Raw genomic sequence first — 23,899 nt, forward strand, 5'->3', positions numbered from 1 at the left:
TGTTTTGCTGCGGTTCCTCAAAATGATGTATTGGGGCAGTACTTGAAGATGAGCATCGAACTACTGAATCAAAGAAACATTCAAATGTCAAACCGGAAAAGATCTTTGCAGTCCATCTGACCTAAAGTAAGAGCAAACAAATAATCTTACATTACTCTGTCTTGGTAAGTGTAAAATGAGTGCCTGTTGGAAGGGATGTTGTAATAAAATTGTTTGCTTACAGCGATGAAGTTGAAAGTTCGGATTCAGTGGCTGGTATCTTGAGTCCTAAATAACGTTTGGATGCCACAGTGATGTGGGAAGCATCACATCACTTAAGCTCTCTTGAGATGCTGTCCAGTGTGGAGGGCGCTATATAAATCCAAGTTGTTGTTGTTGAATAAGTCTTGGCAATGTCTGTCTCCGATCACAATGTGAGCTGCAAATCGTGTTATCTTTTGGGATTAAATCTTAACATAAGTTGTGCAGTATTTATATATTTCATTTTGTGACCTTTGGAATAGTCAGACACGGGGGAAAAGCGTTACAGAATCCTATTTCTGAGGTTTCTCTAGAGAATCCGTTTAAATGAAGTGTAATTAAGTAAGTCAGGCATTTGGTCCCTTTCCATCCATAATAAAATTAAAATGGTTGGAATCAAATCGAAGTGATTAAAATGTGTCATAACATACCATAATCATTTTTAAATTGTATTGAAACTCTTAACTGTTGGTAGACCCAAAACAATACAACTAGTGGTGTAAATATGTACAAAAACAAAGGGAAATGAGTAACATGTATTTATTGTATATACATAAACAAAGGAAATTGCAGCTTCTGGGAGGGAAATCCCCAGCCCAAGAGAACCTGTTTTAATTTTCTCATGTGGCTCTGCAAAATTAGGAATCTACGATTAAATTGAACGTAATATACAGTCTTGACTTTTCTATCTTTTTACAAGTGCATTAAAATGTTTGCAGTAATTCATGGTATTTTGAATGGTTAATGTTATGAGCAGCCAGTGAATTACTGAACCCTTTACTGAGCACTTAAGCTTATTATCTACAGATCAGCTATCAATTGAATCAAGATTTCACAATTCTCTTATTAATCTTGGTCTGGGTTCTGCTCATCTAAGTTGTAGTAGCATTGTCTGAAATTAATACAACACACAACATTTTTCTGCTTGGAAGGCTTGTATGCACCAAATCAAATTGCTGTAATTCACAGCAACCTATAGAGTGTGGTATGAGGTGAAACTCTGCAACATTGTGGTAAGGTGTCTTGAGTACACATTCCAAATTCATATAGAATATTTTGCAGAATCAAAAATTAAATATTCATTTGACTTTTCCCTCTTTTCTTTCCTTTTTCTTTCGGCTTTTACCATTTCAATTCCATTTTCTGCCACGTTCCCCATTTGCTTAAATCCCTCTTATTTTCTTGTCTGACACTGCTCTCCATCAGTGCAGCCGCTGCGATTAGTAACATGGGATGCCTGTTATTTTCATTATTTAGTCCCAACCCCTATGTCTCCCTCTTCGAAATCAGTGAGCACACCCAGTGAAGCCGGCAGCCAGGATTCTGGAGATTGCGGACAAGGTGGAAGGTAAGCAATTTTTACTTATGCTTTGCAGGGTGCTGCTAAGTTTTTTTTAAAAAAAGACAGATTTTGCATTTGGTACCCCCTTAACCTTGGCTAAATGTATGATCTATATTCTAATTTTGAAGATTTTTCTGTATGCGTGACCATTTTTGTTTCTCTGAGATTATTCAAACCAAGCAGCTGTACAGATTGTTGATTGGGAGTTTTTAAAAAAGTAAATTGATGTGAGAAAAGAAGGCTGCATTATGTAAAGAACAACTGAAATACTGGATCCTGAAAAAGTAGGTTAAAGGACCACATGACCTGCATTGTAGTTGGAGGCACATGGAGTTAGCCATGTCTGCAGCTCTTCCCACAAGTTCCCAATCTTACTTTGAAGAGCTGAGTCCTTCTTTTCTCCCATTGTAATTCCATATGACCAGTTATAGAACTGCATTTGCAAGGGAAAAAAGAGGGTTTGTCACTTGAATATGAATTATGGAACTTGGTTGGCTCTGGAAGCTTTTGTTTTGGGTGGGGGGGGATGTATGCATCAACACAACTTGGTGGTGCGATGAGTTAGGAGAATGTGCATTCACCATTGACACCTGGGTTTGATTCCAGCTCAGACTGATGAGATGAAAGGCTACTTTGTTAGCTTGCTAGGATAGTCTAATTCAATTCCTAGTGAATGTGAGCTCACAGCTCCAAACTGACTTTTAATGTGGTCCTAAATTGGCAATTTTGCCCAGACTGTGGCTTTTGTGGCAGTAGAAAATGTTCCACTGAGTATGTTCTGAAAGTGCAACGGTTAGAGTTACAGTTTGCTCACCAGGAGCTTAAATAGTTCAAATCCTAGTCCGTGCTGAGTTTGCTGGACTCAGCCAGAGCTGTTTAGGGAGGCTAAATTGGCACCACATACCCAGTGTTAGGGAAGGGAAAACCACCCAAGTACATTTTTGACCATGCTTTCGATCAGCTTTCCCCTCCCTACCCCTTGTCCTTCTCCTCTCCCACCCCTCCATCCCCAGCACAGGTACATATGCAACATTGCTTTTAGATAGAATGCATTGCTAGAGTTGTGCTGTATTATTGGATGTGCTGTCCTTTGGATGATACATTAAACTGAGGCCCTGTCTGCCTGTTCAGGTTAAAGATCCTATGGCACTATTCGAAAACAGAAGAGAGTTTGTCCCGGTGCCCTGGCCAGCAATTCCCCCAATTCAAATTGGTAATTTGTTTTCATGCCTGTTTGTGGACATTGCTGTGTGTAAATTGGTTGCCCTGTTCACCCACAAAACACACAGTCCCTCCATTTTAACACTGTATCCTGTAAAGTGCTTTGTGGTGTCCTCCAACATGAAAAGCACTATAATAAATGTTAGGATTATTATTATTTGAAGGGATACCCTATGTAGACTGATTTAAGGAATGTACTGTTTGAAATAGACTGATTGAAGGCATGTACTACTGCATGTGGACTGATCAAGACAAATACTTCTGCTCTAATATACTGCTTTGGGTCAAAATGGCTACTGCTACATCACTTCCTACGCTGCATGTGCACAGCATTGAAGACGCAACTCAAGTCTTTTGTCTTTTTCTGAAACACCCGCCTTAGTGCCTGCACATTGTGCAAGAAATCACTTCTCTCACACTGTGCAAGCATAAAGACTGGTATGGAAACCATTTGTTTTTTTTTCTTGTGTGAATGGTTGTTGCTGTGAATGTGGCCTTTTAAAAAGCTTATCTGAAATTTGTAGATGAATCAAGAATCTTAATTTCCATAATTGTGGAAAATATTGGCGATGACTTGGGCCAATAGAAAAGTGCGGCCACTACAATCCACTACAAACTCGCTACGAATGTCGTTTCTGGCCTCGCGCTGTTTACCCAATGTCACTAACTGGAGCGGCTCCGGAGGTGCATGCGCAGTGCTGCGCAAGCGACAAATGGGCTTCACTCAGAGGCCCCGCTATTGTGAATGTGTGTGTGTCCCTCTCTCTGTGTGTCTCTCTCTGTCTGTTTGTGAGTGGCTCTATGTGTCTTTGTATCTCTCTGTTGGTTTTTGTGAGTGTCTGTGTGAGTGTCTCCCCTCTGTGTGTGTTTGTGAGTGTCTATATGAGTGTGTTTCCTCTGTGTGTTTGAGTGTGTCTGTGTGAATGTGTAAGTGTCTTTTTTCCTTTGTCTTTGTGTGTAGTTTCTCCCCCCACCCTGAAAAAAAGGGCCGCCCAGTTTTTGTTAAAGAAGCAATAATTTTTTTTAATCTAATATGTGTTATTTGCTCATGTTTAGTTTTTAGCAATAAAGTGAAAAATGTAGGTTGACAGTAAAATGTTCCTCAATAGCACCAATCAACTCTCCGCATTTTTCTTGAAAATTTCCGAAAATCTCACCAATCTCCCCGTGGTTTTTGGCAGACATTTCCACATTTTTTGATTGGCCCAGGTGATGGCTACAGTAAATAATAAATAATTCTACCAGAAACAGTTTGGGAATCCACACAATTCCCTGAGCAATATGTTCCAGGCTGTGTTTACCTCTTGTGTAGAGAAATTCTCTGTTGTCCTGCTCACTTGGCAGATCTGAAAGTATTTTCGGGCTTTTACTTTTGTATTCTTATTTAGCATTCTATATACTTCTATATGAGATTCTCTGTGAAAAGCCGTAGCTTTTCTATTCATTCCTCGTAGTTCATTCCTCTTTCATGTTGTTGAGGTTTGTTGACTTCAGCAGCGGCTATATTTCTCAGTGACCAAAATTGGATACAGTGTGTAGTATAACCAGAGAACTGTACACCTGGAGCATGGTTTCTGGACTCAGCTCATTCTGCAGTTCAACCTCTTGATTGCCTCATTTATTGCTACCTCACACTGTTTGCATATGGTGAGAGACCAGTCAACTATATTTCATGTTTTATAACTGAATTTTTAAAAAATTGCCTGAGCGCTATAATGAGTGACTTAATTGTTAATTCGTACACATGATTGGGAGCATTTTGTGTTGTGATTGAATGATGTCATCTCAAACAGCCACATGATATTGTCTTCCCGTTGTGACTGATGGTAAACTGACTTTGAAGGCACAATTTAAAAAGGGAAGTTAATTCAATTATCGTTATTATTTTGTAAGCGCCTCCCTTACCTGACTCTTCTTCTGCTGTCAGATGATCATTTCATCTTTTTCACTGGTTAAGTACGCCATAGTTTCTCCCTTGTGGCATTTTTTAAATAGTATTATTTGATGCAGAATTTGTTGATGTGAGCTGTGAGAGATCACTAAAGTTTAGTCTGCTGTTGCGAGTGTGTACTGTAGTACAAACATCAAAGGTCTTTCTAGAAAACCTAATAACAGCTTAGTGCCTTAAGATCTGTTGTATGTATAACCATATCCCTTGGGGAAACACTTAACCTATGATTAAGTTAATATTTCTTGGCAACCTCTGATCTGATGGTTCACAAAGGACTGTTGTCTTAGAGCTATTGAGATCTGAAGAATCCAGTTGCAGTAGGTTACTTCCATTGGCTTTGCAATTGATAGCCGCTTTGAGGTTTCTGTCAAGTAATATAAACCATCTGAGGTCTGCCTGTAGATGGCTGGGAATGACCGTAGTTACGCTGAGTGGATAGTTCACAGTTCTTATCAGAAGAATTCAGCGTCATACACACAACTGAATTACTAAAGTATCTGCTGTGTTTTGAAGATTAAAAAAGAAATAGTAAAAATGCTTTTCTACATTGTTTGTATATTGTGATGATTTAAATATAATCTGTGGAAATGCACATTTTATTATTTTTTTGCAAGAGATACAGATGCTTCAATGCATTGTCCACAACCAGACTGATGATGATCTGGGTTCAGTATTTCTCACATTGATGAGCTGCCTGATTTCAAATCTTGGCATCTTGGTAGTTGTTGAGTAAAAGACATGTCCTTAGGAGTCCTGTAGCTCAGCTTTTCACGCAGCCTCCACTTCGTCTCAGCAAACGGCTTCTCCTCCAGCCCCCTGTTCTTTCTCCCCCATATCCTACCTCTCTGACTCCCTACCAACCTGTCCGCTCCCTCCGTTCATCGGGCTCCGGCCTGCTCCACGTCTCCCGCCCGACCCGCCCTACCATCGGTGGCCGGGCTTTCAGCCTCTCTGCCCCCACGCTCTGGAACTCCATCCCACGGTCCCTTCACCTCGCTTCCACCCTTGCCTCCTTCAAAACGGGCTCAAGACCCTTCCCCCTTGATTGTACCTTTGGTCGCCCTCCCACCTCTCTGCCTTCCCTCACCCCTACACCACTCCTACCCCATGTTCGAGTCCTGACCACTGACTGTCTAGCGCCTTGGGACGTCCTCCCGATGTGAAAGGCGCTCTATAAATGTAATTTTGTTGTTGTTGTTTGATTCCCAGCAGGGCGAAACCTTCGGCAAGTTTCCTTACTCCACATGCCTGACATTAATCCCTCAAAGAAAAAAAGAAAAAATACAATAATAATTTGGTCACTCAATCCACTACTGTTTGTGGGACACTGCTGTATGCAATTGGCTGTCACGTTTTGCCCACAAAATATACAGTCAATTCACTTTACAGTATATTCTGTGAAGTACTTTGAGACGTCTAAAAGATGTGAAAAGCACTATATCAAATGCAAGGAGTATTATTATTACTGTCTTTCTTCCAGAAAGAAAGAGGAAGAAGGAATACTGTAGAGCCTTGTATATTGAAACATTTGAAAATACTTTGCAACATTTATTGCCAAATGATAGTCGAGTATACTGATTGCTCTTTTACCTCTTGGTAGTGCATCCTTATTATCTTATTTACCTCACCTCACATGGCATCACGAGAAGGGTTGGGAATGATTGCAGTGATACCAAATGGACAGTTCACGGTTCTTATCAAAATGCATAGCACACCGTCAGAAGCTGAATTAAATAAGAATCCAAATATCTGCTGTGTTTTCAAGATTAAAAAATAAATCTTAAAAATGTTTTTCTACAATGTTTGCATATTTTGACCTGCAACTTTTGAAACATCATTCTAATTAACATATGGTGACTATTAAATGTAGTTTGAAATAATAGGCATATGTATACATTGTTTGCCTCTCATTCATGAATAATGGCTCCTCATCTTTTCCAAGTGAGTGAATTGCCCGGGTAATTGCTCTGTTGACCTAAGAGGAAGAAGGTTGTAGTTGGTAAACAACCAGCATAACAGCATGATTGCATTAATAGGTACAGAGTGATTTGGGGAAAAGGCATGGAATGATTTGATCAATAGATATGGAATGATTTCAGGAATAATAAATAAAATAATAATTCTTGCTTTTGATACAGCACCTGTAGCTTTGAATGTCTGAAAGCAGTTAACAAAGTTTTGTAAAAAAGTTTGTGGTTGTGCGGAATGTGTGGCAGCCCATTTGCTCACAGGATTTTCCCACAAACGGCCGAGAAGCAAATAAAAAATTGTAACTATAGGTTTATTGGCCAGGATACCGAAAGAAACTCCTATCTCCCTATGATTTGTGCTATTGAATCTTTAATGTCCAACTGAACAGGCTGACAGGACTTTGGTCTCATTTGAAGGAAGGCACCTCCAATCATAATAATAATAATCCTTGCATTTGTTATAGCACCTCATCGCGTCATTGAGATGTCTCCCAGCTCTTCACAGGATATACTGTAAAGTGGATTTACTGTAAATTTTATGCGCGAAACACGGCAGCTAATTGCGTACAGCAGTGTGACCAAACAATCATTGACTGTTATTAAAATTATTATTTTTAAGGGATTATTACCACTGGGAAGCAATCTGCCAATCGACTAACAACCAGGTTCCTACTTACTGCTGGGTAATTGAAGATGTGTAGAGTAAGGAAACTTGCCTAAGGTTTTGCCCTGCCCGGGAATCTGACCCAGGTTTTTTTGCTTGCAAGGTGAGTGCTTCTCACTTGCAAGTGAAGTCCTGTAGCGCTCTAGGCATGGCAGGACTCCACGATCCAGGGGTCCAAGATCATGCACTGCTCCCATCATAACACTGCATTGAAGTGTCAGCCTAGACTGAGCTCCTTGATCCCGTAACCTTCTGATTCATAGTCCAGTGTACTACCAACTGAGTCAGATTGACACTGATCATTGTAAACTGGTGACATTTAATACATTTCATGAAAATCGGAATCACTTGATCACATAACAGCTTTATAATTGTCCTACAATCATAAATTTGAAAAAAAGGGCATTTCCTTTTTGGCAACGATTTGGACACTGCATTTTCCTAACTTTTTGTATGAAAGAGCTAACACTTTATGACATAAAACAATGCAGTATAGTTTACATTTATATAGATAGAGCCTTTCACATACAGAGGACATCTGAAAGCACTTAACACTGCTAGCTGGGCACCCGAGATGGGTGATGGGAGCCAAAGGGGTGGGGTAGAGAAAGATGACTGAAAGCATAGTCAAAGAGGTACATCTTTAGTTGGACTTTGAATGAGGGAGGGAGTTGGAGGGATTCCGGGATGGGGTTCCAGAGAGCAGGATAGCTGAAAGCCTGCCTGCTGATATGAGACAAACAAGACACAAAGTAGATGTTCACTGAACAAAGGGAACAATTGGGTGGTACAGTGGGGTGAGACGTGGAGGGAATAGGGGGCGAAATCAAGGAATTTGATTTTCTTCTGAGGAATGTGTAGCTGAGCTTTGCAGAGCCTGGTATGAGAGAGGACACTGGTTGCATAGTTCTGGAGAGTGAGTGGCCTGTGTAAGGAAGAGTCTAGCGATTGGGGTGCTCAGTTTATTAAATCTTCAGTTGAAAATTGTAAAATATAAATAATTGAAAATGTTTTAGAAAGATATAGTGTTTTTCACAAAATACAACAGAACATACTTCAAAAGCAATGTTGGCTTTAATTTCTTTATGAAATATATTAAAATTAACCATTGCAATTTTTTTGCCAGCAAAAATATTTGGTATCCCTTATGCAATGGTACTGCTTAACACACATATTAATGGAATTTATGTTCATCCACCCTCTCAATTCATATTGGGAGGGTAAAGGATCATTCCAATTATTCCAACAGCATTGCAATGGAATCCCATTATTATGCTCTTCTTTATAGCGCACATTAGGTTATTTTATGTACATGCACAGCAAACAGCAAGCAACGTTGGTAAGCGCCTGATACCTTTTTTTTAATGCTTCAAATAGTCAACTCATGGAGAGAAACAACTGTTTAAAAAAAATACTTGGCATCACTTTTCTTGACTAGTTTGTGCCATCCATTTCAGCCTTGGTGGTGTACTGTACTGTGGACCAAGGCCCTTCACCTAGATTTGCAATTGTAAAAAAAATCATCCAGAGTGTTTCTGTCATTCCAGTGCCCTGAACCATCTGTAATCTCTAATGATCTCCTACGAAATATGCAATTGCGAGCTGCATGTGGTGGATGCGGTTTGGTCTTTTATTCAAGCTGATCCCTGAGGCCAGAAATGTTTCTTTGTCTTAAACTTAAAACTATTGTTGAAAAATGTAAGATTGTGTAGAAATTTGGAAAATTCTTAAAATTCAGTTTTAAATCTGAATCCTGTTTTCTGCATTTTTTTTGTTAGGTGCGCCATAAACCTGGCTTCTCAATTAAAACTAAAGTTATGAATTTTCCAAAAATTTGCATGACTTTACATTTTAAGACAAAAGTCTTAGGCGAAGAACATGACAAATATTGGGCTTCTGGAGTACCTTGAGAAATATTCTCTCTCAGGACAGCTTTTGAAAAAACGATACAATTCTATAGTTCAGTAAATTATGAGCATTTTTATTTCGCTCTTAAACCCTTTCATTCCTTGCTATATATAGTTATTTTTAAATGCAATGTTAATTAGCTAAATACTTGGTTATTTATGTACAGATACAATAGGGGTTTTATCAGAGACTATGACAACCGTCGGCAGATGGTAAATCTCTTTATAAATAATCTGGTCTGATTTGTCCCACCCTGGGAGGAAACTAACCTAGTTTCTCACAGTACAGATGGAATTTTCCCTTGTGTTAGTCGGTCAGATCTATTCTGAAAGTCGACCCAACTGGTTCAGACTGTTCTGATCTCTGCTTTTCAGATGATGATCCAGTCATCCAAAATGGGATCAAAGCAGAGTTGCATACATTTTATAAGTCTTAACTGCATCTGAATGCTCCCACATAAAGAGATTTTTGATTACATTAGTTCCATTAAATGAAATACTCTTCCAATATTATCGAGTCAACAGCTGCCCCTTATAAAACCTACCTGCCTCTGATTGATCAAAGAAGGTAAGACCATTGAAACCTTGAGGCTGTTATTATTCAGCGTAAGAGATAATGATTTTCACTGAACTGTTTCATCCCTACCGCGGGCAAATGATCATTGTTTTAAAATGAATGCAGATGTTTTCCGTACATATATTTGTACCAGCTAGAAAAGTTCCTTAAGTAACAACACTTTCATCAATGGCTGCATTACACTAAAGACCTAAACTGAATGATTAAAATTAATTCCTGCATTCATTACAATGAAAGCTATTGCTTCTTGATTTTTCATGGGTTGTCGTGATTCAACTCAGCATTGAGTCATCTGCATCTGTGATGAGGCCATTTTGTTTTATTATTTTGATACATTTTCTTGGAAGGAAAATTCAGACCATTGTTACAAACAGAAAACAAATTGGGGACATATTGCACTCATATCAAACCTAACAATACCAATTTGCAGGCATGATTCTTTTAGCCTTTGGATTAACATTGAATGGAAAGTCCTTGATGTATATCTTGTGTCTTATTTAGAATGAAATTTCTTTCATTTTATTCATGGTGGATTTTCATTTTCTCATTAAGGTGAGGGATCTCTGTGCTGGAGAATAAATTATTTACATCAGATACAGAATAAAGTGCCCTCTATTGCCCTCCCCAATATTTTACCTAACCTGGACATGTGAATATCCCAAATGTACATTTTTTTCTTTTCCCATATTGCTCATCTTTGTGGATTCCTGATTCAGATTGCTAGTTATTCTGAATAGTACAAAATGTTGTGTTGGGGCCTCACTTCCATTAGCAACCGAGTTACGACTGCGCAAACTATTTTTGGATAGAACTCTTCAGCCAACATTTGGAGGAAACTCTGCTCATTGTTCTGGGTTTAATTCAGAGCCAGTGGTCTGACTCATTGCATCACTTATTTTATAATCTATAAGTTAAAATGGCAGGATCTATATGATGGCTGTCATTGAGCAGTTCATTGCAGCAAGTACTGTATCTTTGAGTGCAACCATTTAAACAAAGTTGGTGGCTGTAGTTGGGATTGTATAGGGGTGGGGATGTCTTTGGCAATCATTTACTAGACCATTGCCACAGTAGAATGTCCAAGATTTCCTTTCATCAAAATGAGTCAATATTAAAGAGCGTGGGGTTGAAAAGTGCTTGGACAGGTGATTGTGTGGGGGAGTTTGATCGCCTTTTGTCATCTATTTGTAAATGTCAGGGATGGCATAACCTATAGGGAGCTCACATAGTTTCTTCTTGATAATGGATTGACTCAGTATTAACTGCTTTTTCAGGGTATTTGTAAGCCTCTCCTCATAATAGAGCCATAATCAAATTTGTCATTTTTAACTCTTTTTGAATGCATCATTGTCTTGAAAACAGAGTGCTGGAACCTGCATATTGTACTCCAAATGTGGCCTCAATGGTAACACGCAAGGTTAGAATAATTTGTTTTAATTTATAGACAAAAGGCCCTGAGATGTATCAAAATGAAATGGTAAACGAAATAATGAATCTCACTCTTCTTTATATTGAATACGGATGGGAAGAGGAGGAGAAGGATTTTTTTCCCCTTTGCAAATTACTATCTTATCTCTTTGATAAATGCATTGTAAAATCCTTAGCATTGTGCAAGCCTAAAGGCTTCAGTCTGTGCCAGGTAGTTTTTATGAAGGACAGATGTTCATTTGACAAGATCTGAAAAGTGATTCATATAATGAAACTATTGTAATCAAAAGTATGCCTGGAACTTTTCCATCGTTCACTCCTTTACCAGATAGGGAGAAGAATTTTTTTTGTGGTGTACTTGCTTTCAGCACTGTTACCAACATTGTTGGCAGTAGCTATAAGGTAAATAAATAAAGCCCTACTGGTTCCTATGGAGGTGTAGAGACACATAAGAAATAGCAGCACTCCTGTTGTTGCCCTCGCAGCCCCTTGTCTTGTCAGCTCAGCTTCTATATAGGCCAGTACTGCAGTTTTTCTCGCTGCTGCTCTGAAAGGATCTTGCTTAGATATTAGGGAATATAAATGTTGTTGTATATAAATACTTCAGCACAGGATAGATTGACTTTTTTTGTACAGAGTTTTGAATTTTAAACTCATCTTTTTAGAAATTTGACACAACATTATATTGCCCCTCATTAATGTCTCTAATAAGACTCAGTTCTGTATTTTCACATTAAGAAATGGATCTTGAGCTATTTGCTCCCCAGGCTTTTGGTAATGTATGCACATCACAGTTACCCCTTCATTTTATATGGGTGGATTTTATGAGTTGGTTATATTCTACCTTTTATTCAGTCAATATTTATTGGAATTGAACTTTTCTTCATATAAAATTGTCATTCGACTGAGACATTCTAATTATTAAATTGTGTTCAAATGAAACTCAGTGCACAGTTTGCTTCTTCAATTCATTCTTTCACAAGTCCTTGCCCTATCTGCCCCACCAATGGTTATTCAGCCATTTCTACTCCCACTCTCTGGAACTCCATATTGGAGGCCCTCTGACTCGCTTGCTCCCTCTTCTCTTTCTCTTTCAAGGTATACCTTGTGGAGTCCTGTAGCTCAGTGGTTAGAGCGCTCGCTTTGCAAGCGAGAGACCTGAGTTCAATTCCAGGCAGGGCGAAACCTTGGGCAAGTTTCCTTACTCCACATGCCTAATAATAATCCCTCCAAAAACAAAACAATAATAAATTGGGCATTTTCAATCTACGACTGTTTGTGGGACATTGCTGTGCGCAATTGGCTGCCGCGTTCGCCCACAAATATACAGTCAATTCACTTTACAGTGTATTCTGTGAAGTGCTTTGGGACGTCCTCCCGACGTGAAAAGCGCTATATCAAATGCAAGGATTATTATTATTATTATACCTCTGACCGTACTTTCAGGTTTTTTTTTCTCCTCGGTTCCCACCCCTAGCAATCAATTTGTGGTTGGGGAGTGCTCATCATCCAGCACTGTGCATGCATTTTGGGACATCCTTCTGACGTGAAAGACATTATACATTTATAAATTGTGCTGTATTGCTTCACAAAGTATGAATATCCTCAGTTACTGGGGCTTTTGACATGGTAATGTTTTGTGAATGCTGCTCTGTGTTCAGCTGTTGGTTAACTGGTCTGTATGGGTTGTAGTGATGCGGAAACTGTTTTCCCCATTCCCTCCCTTAATTTCTTCCCACTCTATGTAGGATAATAACTGACCAGAGCTTCAAAGAAAATCTTTTTGACCTGGAGTATATGAACTTCAATCCATCAAACATGTTTTGCCTGTATCATTTCAGGTTATTAGGATGTCCCCCCCCCGATCTGAAAGGCGCTATTATAAATGCAATTTGTTGTTGGATAAGCAAGCAATCACTGTACCTTTAGGTGTCAGCCTGGCTCAGATGGTAGAATTCTTGCTTCTAATTCAGAAAATTATGGTTTCAACCCTAAATTGGGATTTTGAGTCGACACTTTAATTCAGTGCTGGGGAGTGCTGTATTTTAGGAGGTGCCACCTTCGGATGAGATGTTATACCAAGGCCGTGTCTTCCTGCAGTGAACATTAAAGATGCTATGGCACTATTCAAAAAGAGTAAAGAGTCTCCCAGTGCCATCAATCCCCCAGATATAAAATTGGCCATTCACTTTACACCTGTTTGTGGGACATTACCGTGTGTAATTTGGCTGGCCTTTTTACCAGCCAATCTTGACCTTGTGTGTTTTATTTGTCTTGAGTTTCATAGGAACAAAGGAACATAAGAACAGGAGTTGGCCACACAGCCTCTTGAGCCTGTTCCACCATTCTATTAGATCATGGCTGATCTGTACCTCAATTCCATTTACCCACCTTTGCTTCATGTCCCTTGATACCCTGACTTAACAAAAATCTATCAACCTCAGTCTTGAAAATTTCAGTTCATCCAGCATCCACATCAGGAGGAGAAAGTTCTAGATTTCCAAAGTGCTTCCTGATTTCACCCCTAAATGGCCTAGCTCTAATTTTAAGATTTTGTTCTGGATTCCCCCACTTGAGGAAATAGTTTCACTGTATCTACCTTATTGAATCTCTTTAACATTTTAACCACCTCAATTAGACCATCCCTCAACCTTCTAAACTCAAGAGAATACATGCCAAGTTTATGCAACGTGTTCTCATAATTTAACCATTCACTTCATTCCAATGACTGTTTGTGGGACACTGCTGTGCACAATTGAGTGCCGCGTTTCACTCACAAAATATACAGTTAATTCATTTTACAGTATATTCTGTGAAGCGCTTTGAGATGTCTTGAAAACGTGATAAATGCAATATCAAATGCAAGGATTAGTATTATTATTTAAGGTCTGGCACTGTATTCACTCCAGGGCCAACAGAAAATTGCCTATGTTGATGAGGAACCATGAGGTGGGAAAAAATAACTTGCAAAATGGATTAGGGTTTATATGGATATTGTGAACTCTTAAACTTTCCAGTGCCACAGATCTATGTTTTATACATGTATTCTGACATCTGGATGTGAATTTGATAGTGCAGAGTGATCTTTAACGTTTTGCTGTCATTAAATTGAAGCTCTGCAGTTACTGCTGAATCCCATCTGTTGTGTGATTTTGTAATCGTATCAGTTAATATTCTGATCTTTCACTTTCCTTCCCATTTTATGCTGGGTCAACCAATTTAGAACACTACAGTGGGACACTGATCCTTCAGTGCTTCAGCTCCAGTCTGACTCTGATCTTGGGTATGTATTTGTTTTCAGTGTTTTGCATACATTATTATACAAGACCATACTGTGATAATGTTTGGTTTATTGAAGATGTGTGAGCAGCTATTTAACTTTGTCCATGATCCCGACAGTCAGCATAATTACTTTCTCATGACATTGGTCCTTTTCGCTGTTTGTCATTAGATATGCGACAAGTGCAAGTTTGAGTCCTTGGTGGGTGGATACCGGGTCTCAGACATTCTTTGTGGGCCTCTTAGCAGCACAGCTCAGCATGAAATGCATGAGAGTACTGCTACCATCTTCCTGCACGCAGCTCAAGTGTGCAACTGTACCCACTGAGCAAATGGTTCCACCAATTGGAAGTGTGGAGCTTGAGCAGCATCTGCTTACCTCTGCATTACCAATCAAGCTGGATTCTAGTCCCCAGATATATGAACAAACTCAGACTCCAGGTAACTGCTTCCAGTAGGTGTCATTTCCCAGTTTCGGAGTTTTCTCTTCAGCCATTCAGTCATCTGCCTTCAACATGGTGGAAGGATCTATTTGGGACAGCTTATGACTTGATGGCCTTCTTCATGTTCTTGAGTCCAATGCTATGTGCAAGGCTAATTGAGCACCAGGTTAATACAGTTTGTCTTTTTAAAACAAAACGAGATATACTTCTGGAGTGCTGAACAACAGGTTGGTGTAGGTTGGAGTCTCCCGCTTACCTCACTGTTTGGTCATGGACTATTCAAATAGGCCAAAGGAAACCCCTCCATTGCATTCCCAGGATCTTGGAACCACGAAAGTGAGAACTGTTTGCACACAAGCTTAGTTGCATTGGGACTGTTATTTAAGACGAGATAAGAATGACCAGAGTGTCATTTTCTCCTTGTCAGGGTAGTCCCAGAGATTATGTCCAAGCAAAAGTTGTTTTCCACCATAATCCCTAGATACCAATAACGATCAACAATTGGAATGGATCCCCATGTATCTTCACATCAATACCTACAGTGCCTCCTCACAAATCCTGCAGCGCTATGGGTTGATGATAATAACAATTGTTAACTGGGTTGTTTTTACAATGTTGCAATTTGTAAATGTTCTAACATAACAGTAGTTGAAGTTTTTGTTAAAAAAGTTCAAATTTGTATTTTTCCATAATTTTCTTTTGATGGTTTTGTTAAAAGGGCCCATAAGATTTTTTTATTTTGGAGTGGTACTGTGATGTTGGAATAAAGGGGGCATGGAACAGGATTTTAGTGGAGACTAAGATGAATGAAAATCAATGGTTCTGTGAGCTGTTCCTAACCAGCATGGCAGGCACAAGCTCAGCATATTAAAAACACATTTCTGAACATTTGCAGTATTGAAGTTGGTGATTTGGTGGTTTGGCAGGATGGATGGAGTTTGTGCATGTGTTTAATGTGGGGTCTGACATGGGTGCTTGAGAGTACTTACTGATGCAAAGCCAAAAATAAGATTGATCCAAAAGTATCCTTCATTCAATCAATGTATTAGCTTTTATCTCATAATGTTTGCTGTGCCCAAAGATTTGATTTTTGGAGATTTACCTGACACCAATCATCTTTCATAATTAACCAGACAGAATAATTGTGCGTTTTCAAAATATTATTAATTATCCTATATTTTTCTCCTTTATTTCTCTTTTATTGACAATGTTTGGGGGGGTGGGGCAGCGGCCCATGGAGCTGAACTGGTTCCAAGGTGTTACGGTTTGCTACAAACTGCCAGACTCCAGTTAATCCTCTGGGGTCTCAGTAGTCCTGAGCCAGGCATGTCCGCAGCACTTCATGTCCTGTTGATTGGCAGGACTTAGAGGAGTAGACCAATCACTATGGGCTCGGATTCTTCCTCGTCAGATCTTGTTAACCCTCTAAGCCAAAGCTCTAATGCATAGGATGGTCCGACCTGGAAAAGCAGCTTGCAAGACAGTGCTTTCAATGGCAAGCGATATGTTTTTTGCTGGTTAAACTTCATTAGTGTCCCATTACACACTTCGGTGGTTCCCAAGCCTTGGATGTTGCCAACCTGCAGCTAATATTCTTCAGAATTACATAAGCAACAACAACAACTTGCAATTATCTTGTGCCCTTCATGTGGAGTAGCATCTCGGAGCATTTAGCAGGATACACTGCACATTCTATTTCAGACACAGACATGTGAAGGTGGCATACATGAATCTCTGTCTGGTTTGGATACTCTTCAGAATGGCAATGGATAACCACATGTGTCAGACACCTGAATGTCGAAAAAAATTATTTAAATGTCGGCATGAAACTTTTGGGGACAATCTAAAACCAATAAAGTCCTTAAAGAAAAATAGCCATTTTTCAAAGAATGTGAGGTCCTCCTGACACCTGACATTTTCTTTTGTCATAATCTCTTTGATATCACATCCCACCTCTCTGAGTGACATCAATGGCAACAGTGAGTGTCATCCTCCTCATCGTTCTACCACTGTTCCCAGAAAGAGGAAAAAAAGTCAAGTTCAGGAGGAACATCTGCCAAATGGAGGCAGCTGAATTGACTTTCGGGGTTTAGTTTGAATTGACTTTCGGACCTTCAACAGGTCACCCCTCAACCTTAAGTATTGGCATAGATTGTACAGCACGGAAATAATAATAATCATATTCCCTGCATTTGATATAGTGCCTTATCAGGTCTTCAGGACGTCTCAAAGCTTTTCCCAGAATATACTGTAAAATGAATTGACTGTATTTTGTGGGTGAAACGTGGCAGCCAATTGCTCACAGCAGTGTTCCACAAACCGTTGTGGTTTGAGTGACCAAATTATTCTTTTTAAGGGAAATGACTATCCAACACTAGTCTGTACCAGTGTTTATACTCTACATGAATCTAAATACTTTGCACTAGTCAGGAATTGAACTTGGGCCTCCTAAGTGGCAGGCGAGAATTCCACCACTGAAGCACAGATACACATTCAAAGGAAGTTGCGATATAAGTCCCAGTTCCTCCATTCTACATTCACAGCCCAAACCACTCATCCCTGGTATCCTAGTAAATCTCCTCTGCAACTCTTCTATCATCTCTTTCCTAAAAATAAAAGTGTTTCTCCCATTGGCAGACTGAGCACCTCATGCAGCATGAACAGCCTCTGCAGTAACAAGCAATGCAAAGTGAGAAAATCTCCCAACAGCATATTGTTCTGGCATATATGTGCCTCTTGATAAAGAGCCCACATTCCTTGACTCTTGGGTGGATTTTGTGGTAGTACTGCAGCCACAGGTGTTAGAGCAGCTTGAAAACCTTCTGCCATCACAGTTCATAGTCACCAAGTCAACCATTGAAAACCTGCCTCTTGCCACTAGATCATTTTTTATGGTGAATATCGAACAGCACTGAAAGGATGAGGATCTGGATCTTTGATCTTTTGTTGTTCTGAAACAGTCTTGCCTAGTCTTAATTCCCTAATCTACCTTTTAAAGTGTTTAATTTTTAGCAAATGTATATTGGTCTTCTGAAATAAGTATTGAAAGTATTGATAACAATTGTTTGCTACTAACTTTTCGCTATTTAATGCAGCCGTCGCTTGCCTAAACTTGCAATTTCGAAAATTACTCAAGTTGACTTCTTACCAAGAGAAGTAGTGTCGTACTGCAAAGAGACTCAAACACCTGTCGCTCACCAGCAAGAAGGTAAGGTAGGACCAGGCTCTGCATATCTGTGAGCTCAACGTTTCTTAGAGATTGTAATCTTGTGGACAATTTTTAGTTAATTATGCAGTTTGCATTGATTATAATAAACAGTGGGAGACCCAATGTCAATTTGCAATTCCTCGTGGGGGCATTTGGCTCCCCCCGTTCACATTATTCCTTTTCAGTGAAAGCTAAGGCATGTGGTGTTTGCTTGATTCTTAGAATTCAGATGGGGCTGGTGCCTATTGAAAGAAAACGTAAGGTAGCACCCGAAATATTAAAGTGATTGTTTATGGTTGTAGCTTATAGTTTATCCTAGCGGAAGACAAAAAAGCTTCACAACACTTAAAACTCAGTATTTTCTTCAATGTAATGTTGTTCTAACAATAAAGTCTGATTTACAGAATTCTTAACAGATTCGATATGAAATAATTCTGTTAGAATTCCCATTAAGCAGTGGAACCCAATTTTGGAATTAAGTAATGTCGAAGTGGATTTCCCAAAGGGTTTTCCAAGTAATGTATTCGGGCCCATATTTGTATATTTCTTGCAGCTCAAGTTAAGCTTACAGTAGTAGACCATTCTGAACCACATACTAGGGAAATGCTGATAGAAGAGCTATTTTAACTCTTAATGAGCTATTTTCAAGATGGGAACAATGAACCATTCAACCTGAATATAATCACCCACACTAAACCCACTCCACACCAGTCCTCGCTAGGCACCACTGGCTCCCCATCACAGAATGGATCGATTTCAAGATCCTCTCAATCGTCTTGGTTGGAGATGAGACAGAACTGTCTGAAAGGAATGAAGCCAGGTTTCAATAGTGGAGATGTGCAGGATGGACAAATAAATATTCTAGGAATCATGCAGCGTGGTGCAGAATTTCCCCCCCCAAGATATTGAGTGGGTGGGGTGGAGTCCACAATCTTGTAGGTATGGTGTGGTTTGTGCGAGGACGGTCTTGTTGGGCCTTATGGCATTTCTGATTTCATGCGTCATTTTCTTGTGATCCTGGGTGTGAGGAAAGCAACAAAATGGCACCCTCTTGTGGTGGCAATTAAATGTTTCCAGATACATTAATAAGCCTTGCAGATGTGAAATGCTGACCATACAGAAATTATTTTTGCAGGTTCTCCTGAAAGAGAATATTTGCATTAATGGAGATGATTTTAAAAAAAAAAGTTTGGAATTACTGGAAAATCAGATGCTTGAATCAGATTTATAATACTAATCCTTTCATTTGATATAGTGCCTTTCATATAGGGATGTCTCAAATCGCTTCACAAGATATACTGTGAAGTACAGTGACTGTATTTTGTAGCTAAATGCCCAAATATGAAAGGTAATATTGTACTGTGTTACAAATTGAAAAGCTTTATTGAGTGGGGCCATGTAGTTAGGAAACCAAATGTATAACGTGGGCTTTGGAATTCACAATTTGACATCTATAAAACTGTACTAGTTCAGATGTACTTTTTTACCTCCCTGCCTTACTTTCCACTTCACCACCGCTCGGCTGGCTCCAGCCCCCTCTTGTGCCTCGCCGTCTCTGCCCAACATTGGCAGCCATGTTTTCAGCTGCTACGTTCTGAAACTTCGGAACTCTCTCCCTCAATCCCTTCGTCTTGGCTCCTGTTTCCCCCTTTCCAGATCACAACTGAAGACCTTCCTCTTCGGCCATGTTTAAAGTCACCTTCTCCCTTCTGCACGGCTCGCTTCAAGCTCCTCTGCCTCTGTTAAGTGCTCCGAGACTAATCATTCACTGAAGATTTCTAATTTAATTTAATATTACAGTTAATAATTAAATACTGGGTTGAATCTTGAAGAACATAAACTAATGTAAGTTATTCTAGATATTTATAATCTATTTATAGATTAATGGAAATACCACATTTTGAATATTGCATTGGGCATCCTATCCACAAATGATGAAGCATTGGAAAAGATTCAGAGAAGAGGAACAAAGTTAATTTTGTGATTTGGAGCTATAAGCAAATGAGGCGAAATTCAATGAGCTCATCCAGAATGTACTGCCCAATCAAATGCAGAATAAATTCAGTAACTAATGTATGTTCCACATTAGTTTTGATGCAGAATAGCTTTTAGTACGTTTAATTTACAAATGCTTCATTGCCCATTGGAACTAGTGAGTCACACTCCTTGAAAATGCTATACAATATAACATTGTGAAACAAGATGTTGTATTAAATAATTATGATGGGGTCACTAAATTAACATGTTGTAGCTAAATGCTGATAAACACAACTAGTTTGCCAAAAAATAATGAAGATTTCTCCTAACTGTAGATTAGAAATAATTGATTTGGAAACCTTTGTACTTCAAGCCATTTAGTTATTCAGCAATTACTTCTGAATAAAATCAGAAAATACTTGACTGATTTTACAAAAAAAATGATGTAACTAAGATCTTTTTTCTCTTTCTTCACCTCACACCAAGCAGTTTACCCAGTCCAAGAGCTCATTTATTCTGCTGTACAATAGCCACTAGGAGACGCATGAGAGCAGGGCACCAACCTCTTCGGATTCTTGTCACACTCAGCACTATGTGAAAGTGCTATTTCGTGATCAAGAACTTGCCTTAACGGTAGTTGCAGCCTTGAACCTGTATCCTATCAATTGTGGGGTACATTGGAGCACTGATGTGCTGAGAATGCTGTCATGGCTAACTATGGGAATGCTGTCATGGCTAGAGCATGCTGTAATGGCTAGAGAACCTCCAAAACAGCATAATATAAATAATAATCCTTAATAATTCTTAGAGAGCCTAATCATGCCAAAGTGTCAGAGGGCCTCACACTTTTTTGTAAAGTGTAATGATTGTGTAATAGTAAGCAAATGTGGCAGCCAGTTTGTGCACAGCAAATCCTCACAATTAGCCATTAAGTGAATAATTAATTTTACTGGAGGATTATTGGACAGAGTGTGGGAGAAACTTCCCTTCTCTTTTTGAGTTGTGGCATGAGATCTTTACCATCCATCTGCAGACAGATAGATGAGATCTCAGTTTAATGTCTGAAGGACAGCATTGCTGGCTATTCAGCACTTCCTCTACATCACCTTAACCATAAGATCTGAATTCCGAATGCAGGACATGAGTCCACAACCTTCTGACCCCAGGCTGACACCCTGAATATAGTTCACAGGTGAAATTCGGCACTGATCTATATTAATATAAATACAACATGTGGAAATTAGTAATGTTATACTATAGAAGTGAAGTGGATCTGTGTTCTACAATGTTATTTTCAGATCAGTATGTCTCGAGAGTTGACTATTACAATAATACCTCCTCCAACCCCCTCCCCCTTATCCTACCATGATTTGTATCAGATATAAATTGGCCAGAATTGACTAACAATTTAATAGATGCAATCAATCAAATCATCGAGAACATTATTGGAATCAGCTCATTTTTCAATCCTTGTTTGGCAAGAACATGAACTTAATTTCCTTTTATTTGATTAACTTCTTTCCTTTTTTAAAAATACATAATTTCCTGATGGTTTGTCATGGCTGTCCATAAAAATCAAGATACCCAGATAATTATGGGAACAGGATAAAATACTGTGAGGTCTGAGTGGAAGATAGTGATCACTGGCTTCTGATGACATCACCAGGAAGGATTAAAGGTCATCCATTTGAGCTTTGAAACTGAAATTGTACAAAGCTTCAAAAGAAACAAGCATTTTCCCAGCCTCAGTTAATACAGTATTGATGAAAGAGTGTAATCAAAAGATATGCAATTTCTTATACAATGGTGTAGTGAAATTGATCCAAGTGCACTGTTAATTTAAGTGACCTAGGAAAAGCTGATTTATGCAACAAATTCATAGTAGATTGGCTATCTACTTGCCACTTCCTGTAACGAATGCCAGCAGTAGTTTCATTGCGATTGTGTTTTAATCATTAATTACAGCAGCTATTTTGCAGTGGATTAAAACACAAACTCGCTTTATGTGGGACCTTAAGAGTATTTTGTGGTAATTTAGTTGTTGGTGGAAGAGTCCTTTTTCTTCATTGAACTAATACAGCCCTTATTTAAAAAAAAATAAGATTTGGTAGTAAAACGTATAACCCTTTTTTCACAACCATAAGCCTGTGCTAAAAAGCATATGCCAAATCACTTTAGAATTTTTTAAAAAGAAAATTTATAGTGCATCAGTATTTTGTTTATTTGAGACCATTTGAGATTGTTTGGCTACATGTGAATTTTTATAACTATCTTTGACCAAAGGATGTTATCCACCAAGCAGCTACACTACTGTTATTGTAAAATGGAGCGAAAGATTGTACTATGGTTCGTAGCCTCAGGCTATGGAAAAGATTTGCTTGTACTGCAGGAAAGGTCTCGAGATTTTAAACTTTTCTGGAAACGCTTTTCAGTCTTATAAACAGACACCATGCCAAGCCATTGCCAACTCGTCCATATATTACAATTTTTCTGAAGGGTTTTCCAGAATTTGCTGCTTTAGCCTGTGCCCATAATTGTTTTGTTGAATGATAAAATATAGGAACACTGCATCATGTCTGTACTTCCAACTCAATAGGGATCTCAGAAGTAGTCGGCAAGTTTTAGAAGTGAAAACTTGTCAAGCGGAACATGTTTAGGAAATCATAAGCAACTTGTAAGCTGGTACCACTAGGGAACAATATTTTAAAACTTCTCGATATTTAACATGGCAGAAGTGAACTGCTTTAAGAAAATGTCACAGGCCTGCAGTCCACAGTGTAATTTCAAAAGCAACTATTTTTTCCTGCAATTGCTCCTTCTAATTTGTTTACAATATTTAAAATAAAACTTTGTTGTAGTTTGTAGTTCTAGGAACTGTATATGGATCATGGGTGCTTGTGAGGGTGAATTATGAGAATTCAGCAACTGGAGTTTCATTCCAATTTCTGCCAAGATAACATGAACATGTTCTTTTACTTTAGAAGCTTGATTTCTTGTTGCTTATTTCTGAAAAGTGCACAATTGACTATGGGAAAATCATTACTTTTTCCACTGTTCTCTCTCTCCTTCCCACACACCTGACAGTTTTTTGAGAAAATAACCATTTGGAAATTAGAAACATGCACATTTTGTCTTTTTACTCATTGAGTCTGTCACCAACCCTAGAGGAGTCCCATTGACCTTTTCCGAGACCCTGTGTGTAGTATTAATGGTAAGTTTCTCACTTCCTACAAATATCACTTTTTTAAAAGAAAGAAGCATGTTTGATGGCAGCAGCTGTTTGCCTTGTGATTTAAGACTTCCTGTCTTTATAATTGATGTGTTTTTATTCTTTCCACTTCCTGAAGCCTGATCAGAATTAAAATTGCTGTTGGAATTTCCTGTCAAAGCAGTCCATTTATTCGTTGAGCACTCCAGTGACAGCCCTTTGATTGGACATTGCCTTCAGCTATGTTCTCACAACTGAGTTCTGGTTGGCTTTTTTTTTACTCTTGTATTCTTTTTCCCATCCTGTACCCCACATGTGCTGATATATGCAAGATGTCCATCATTCTCGTAACCTTGCCCCAGTGAAAACTTTTGTACAACTAATGTTAATGTTCTGCATATCCAATAAGGCCACCTGCAGGAGGCCCTTGCCTAGGCTACTTAAAACTGCAGTTCCGCTTTGCCTATTTTGTGGGAATTTTCCG

General features: G+C 38.9%; 1 protein-coding gene across 6 annotated transcripts in view; it reads left to right on the forward strand.

Annotated features, from left to right (window-relative positions):
- LOC103185983 (cytoplasmic dynein 1 intermediate chain 1) overlaps positions 1–23,899 on the forward strand; it is a 119,467-nt gene that overhangs the window by 16,393 nt on the left and 79,175 nt on the right. For 3 of the 6 annotated variants that reach the window (XM_042331930.1, XM_042331925.1, XM_042331926.1), the window contains 3 exons: positions 1,447–1,588; positions 14,524–14,583; positions 18,118–18,230. In XM_042331930.1, coding sequence (XP_042187864.1) covers positions 1,447–1,588; positions 14,524–14,583; positions 18,118–18,230 — 315 coding nt within the window. The remainder of the gene's footprint in view (positions 1–1,446; positions 1,589–14,523; positions 14,584–18,117; positions 18,231–23,899) is intronic. The other 3 variants (XM_042331927.1, XM_042331928.1, XM_042331929.1) reach the window with 3 other exon arrangements.

This window comes from Callorhinchus milii, unplaced genomic scaffold, assembly GCF_018977255.1.
Source record: "Callorhinchus milii isolate IMCB2004 unplaced genomic scaffold, IMCB_Cmil_1.0 Scaffold2, whole genome shotgun sequence".
NCBI lineage: Eukaryota > Metazoa > Chordata > Chondrichthyes > Chimaeriformes > Callorhinchidae > Callorhinchus > Callorhinchus milii.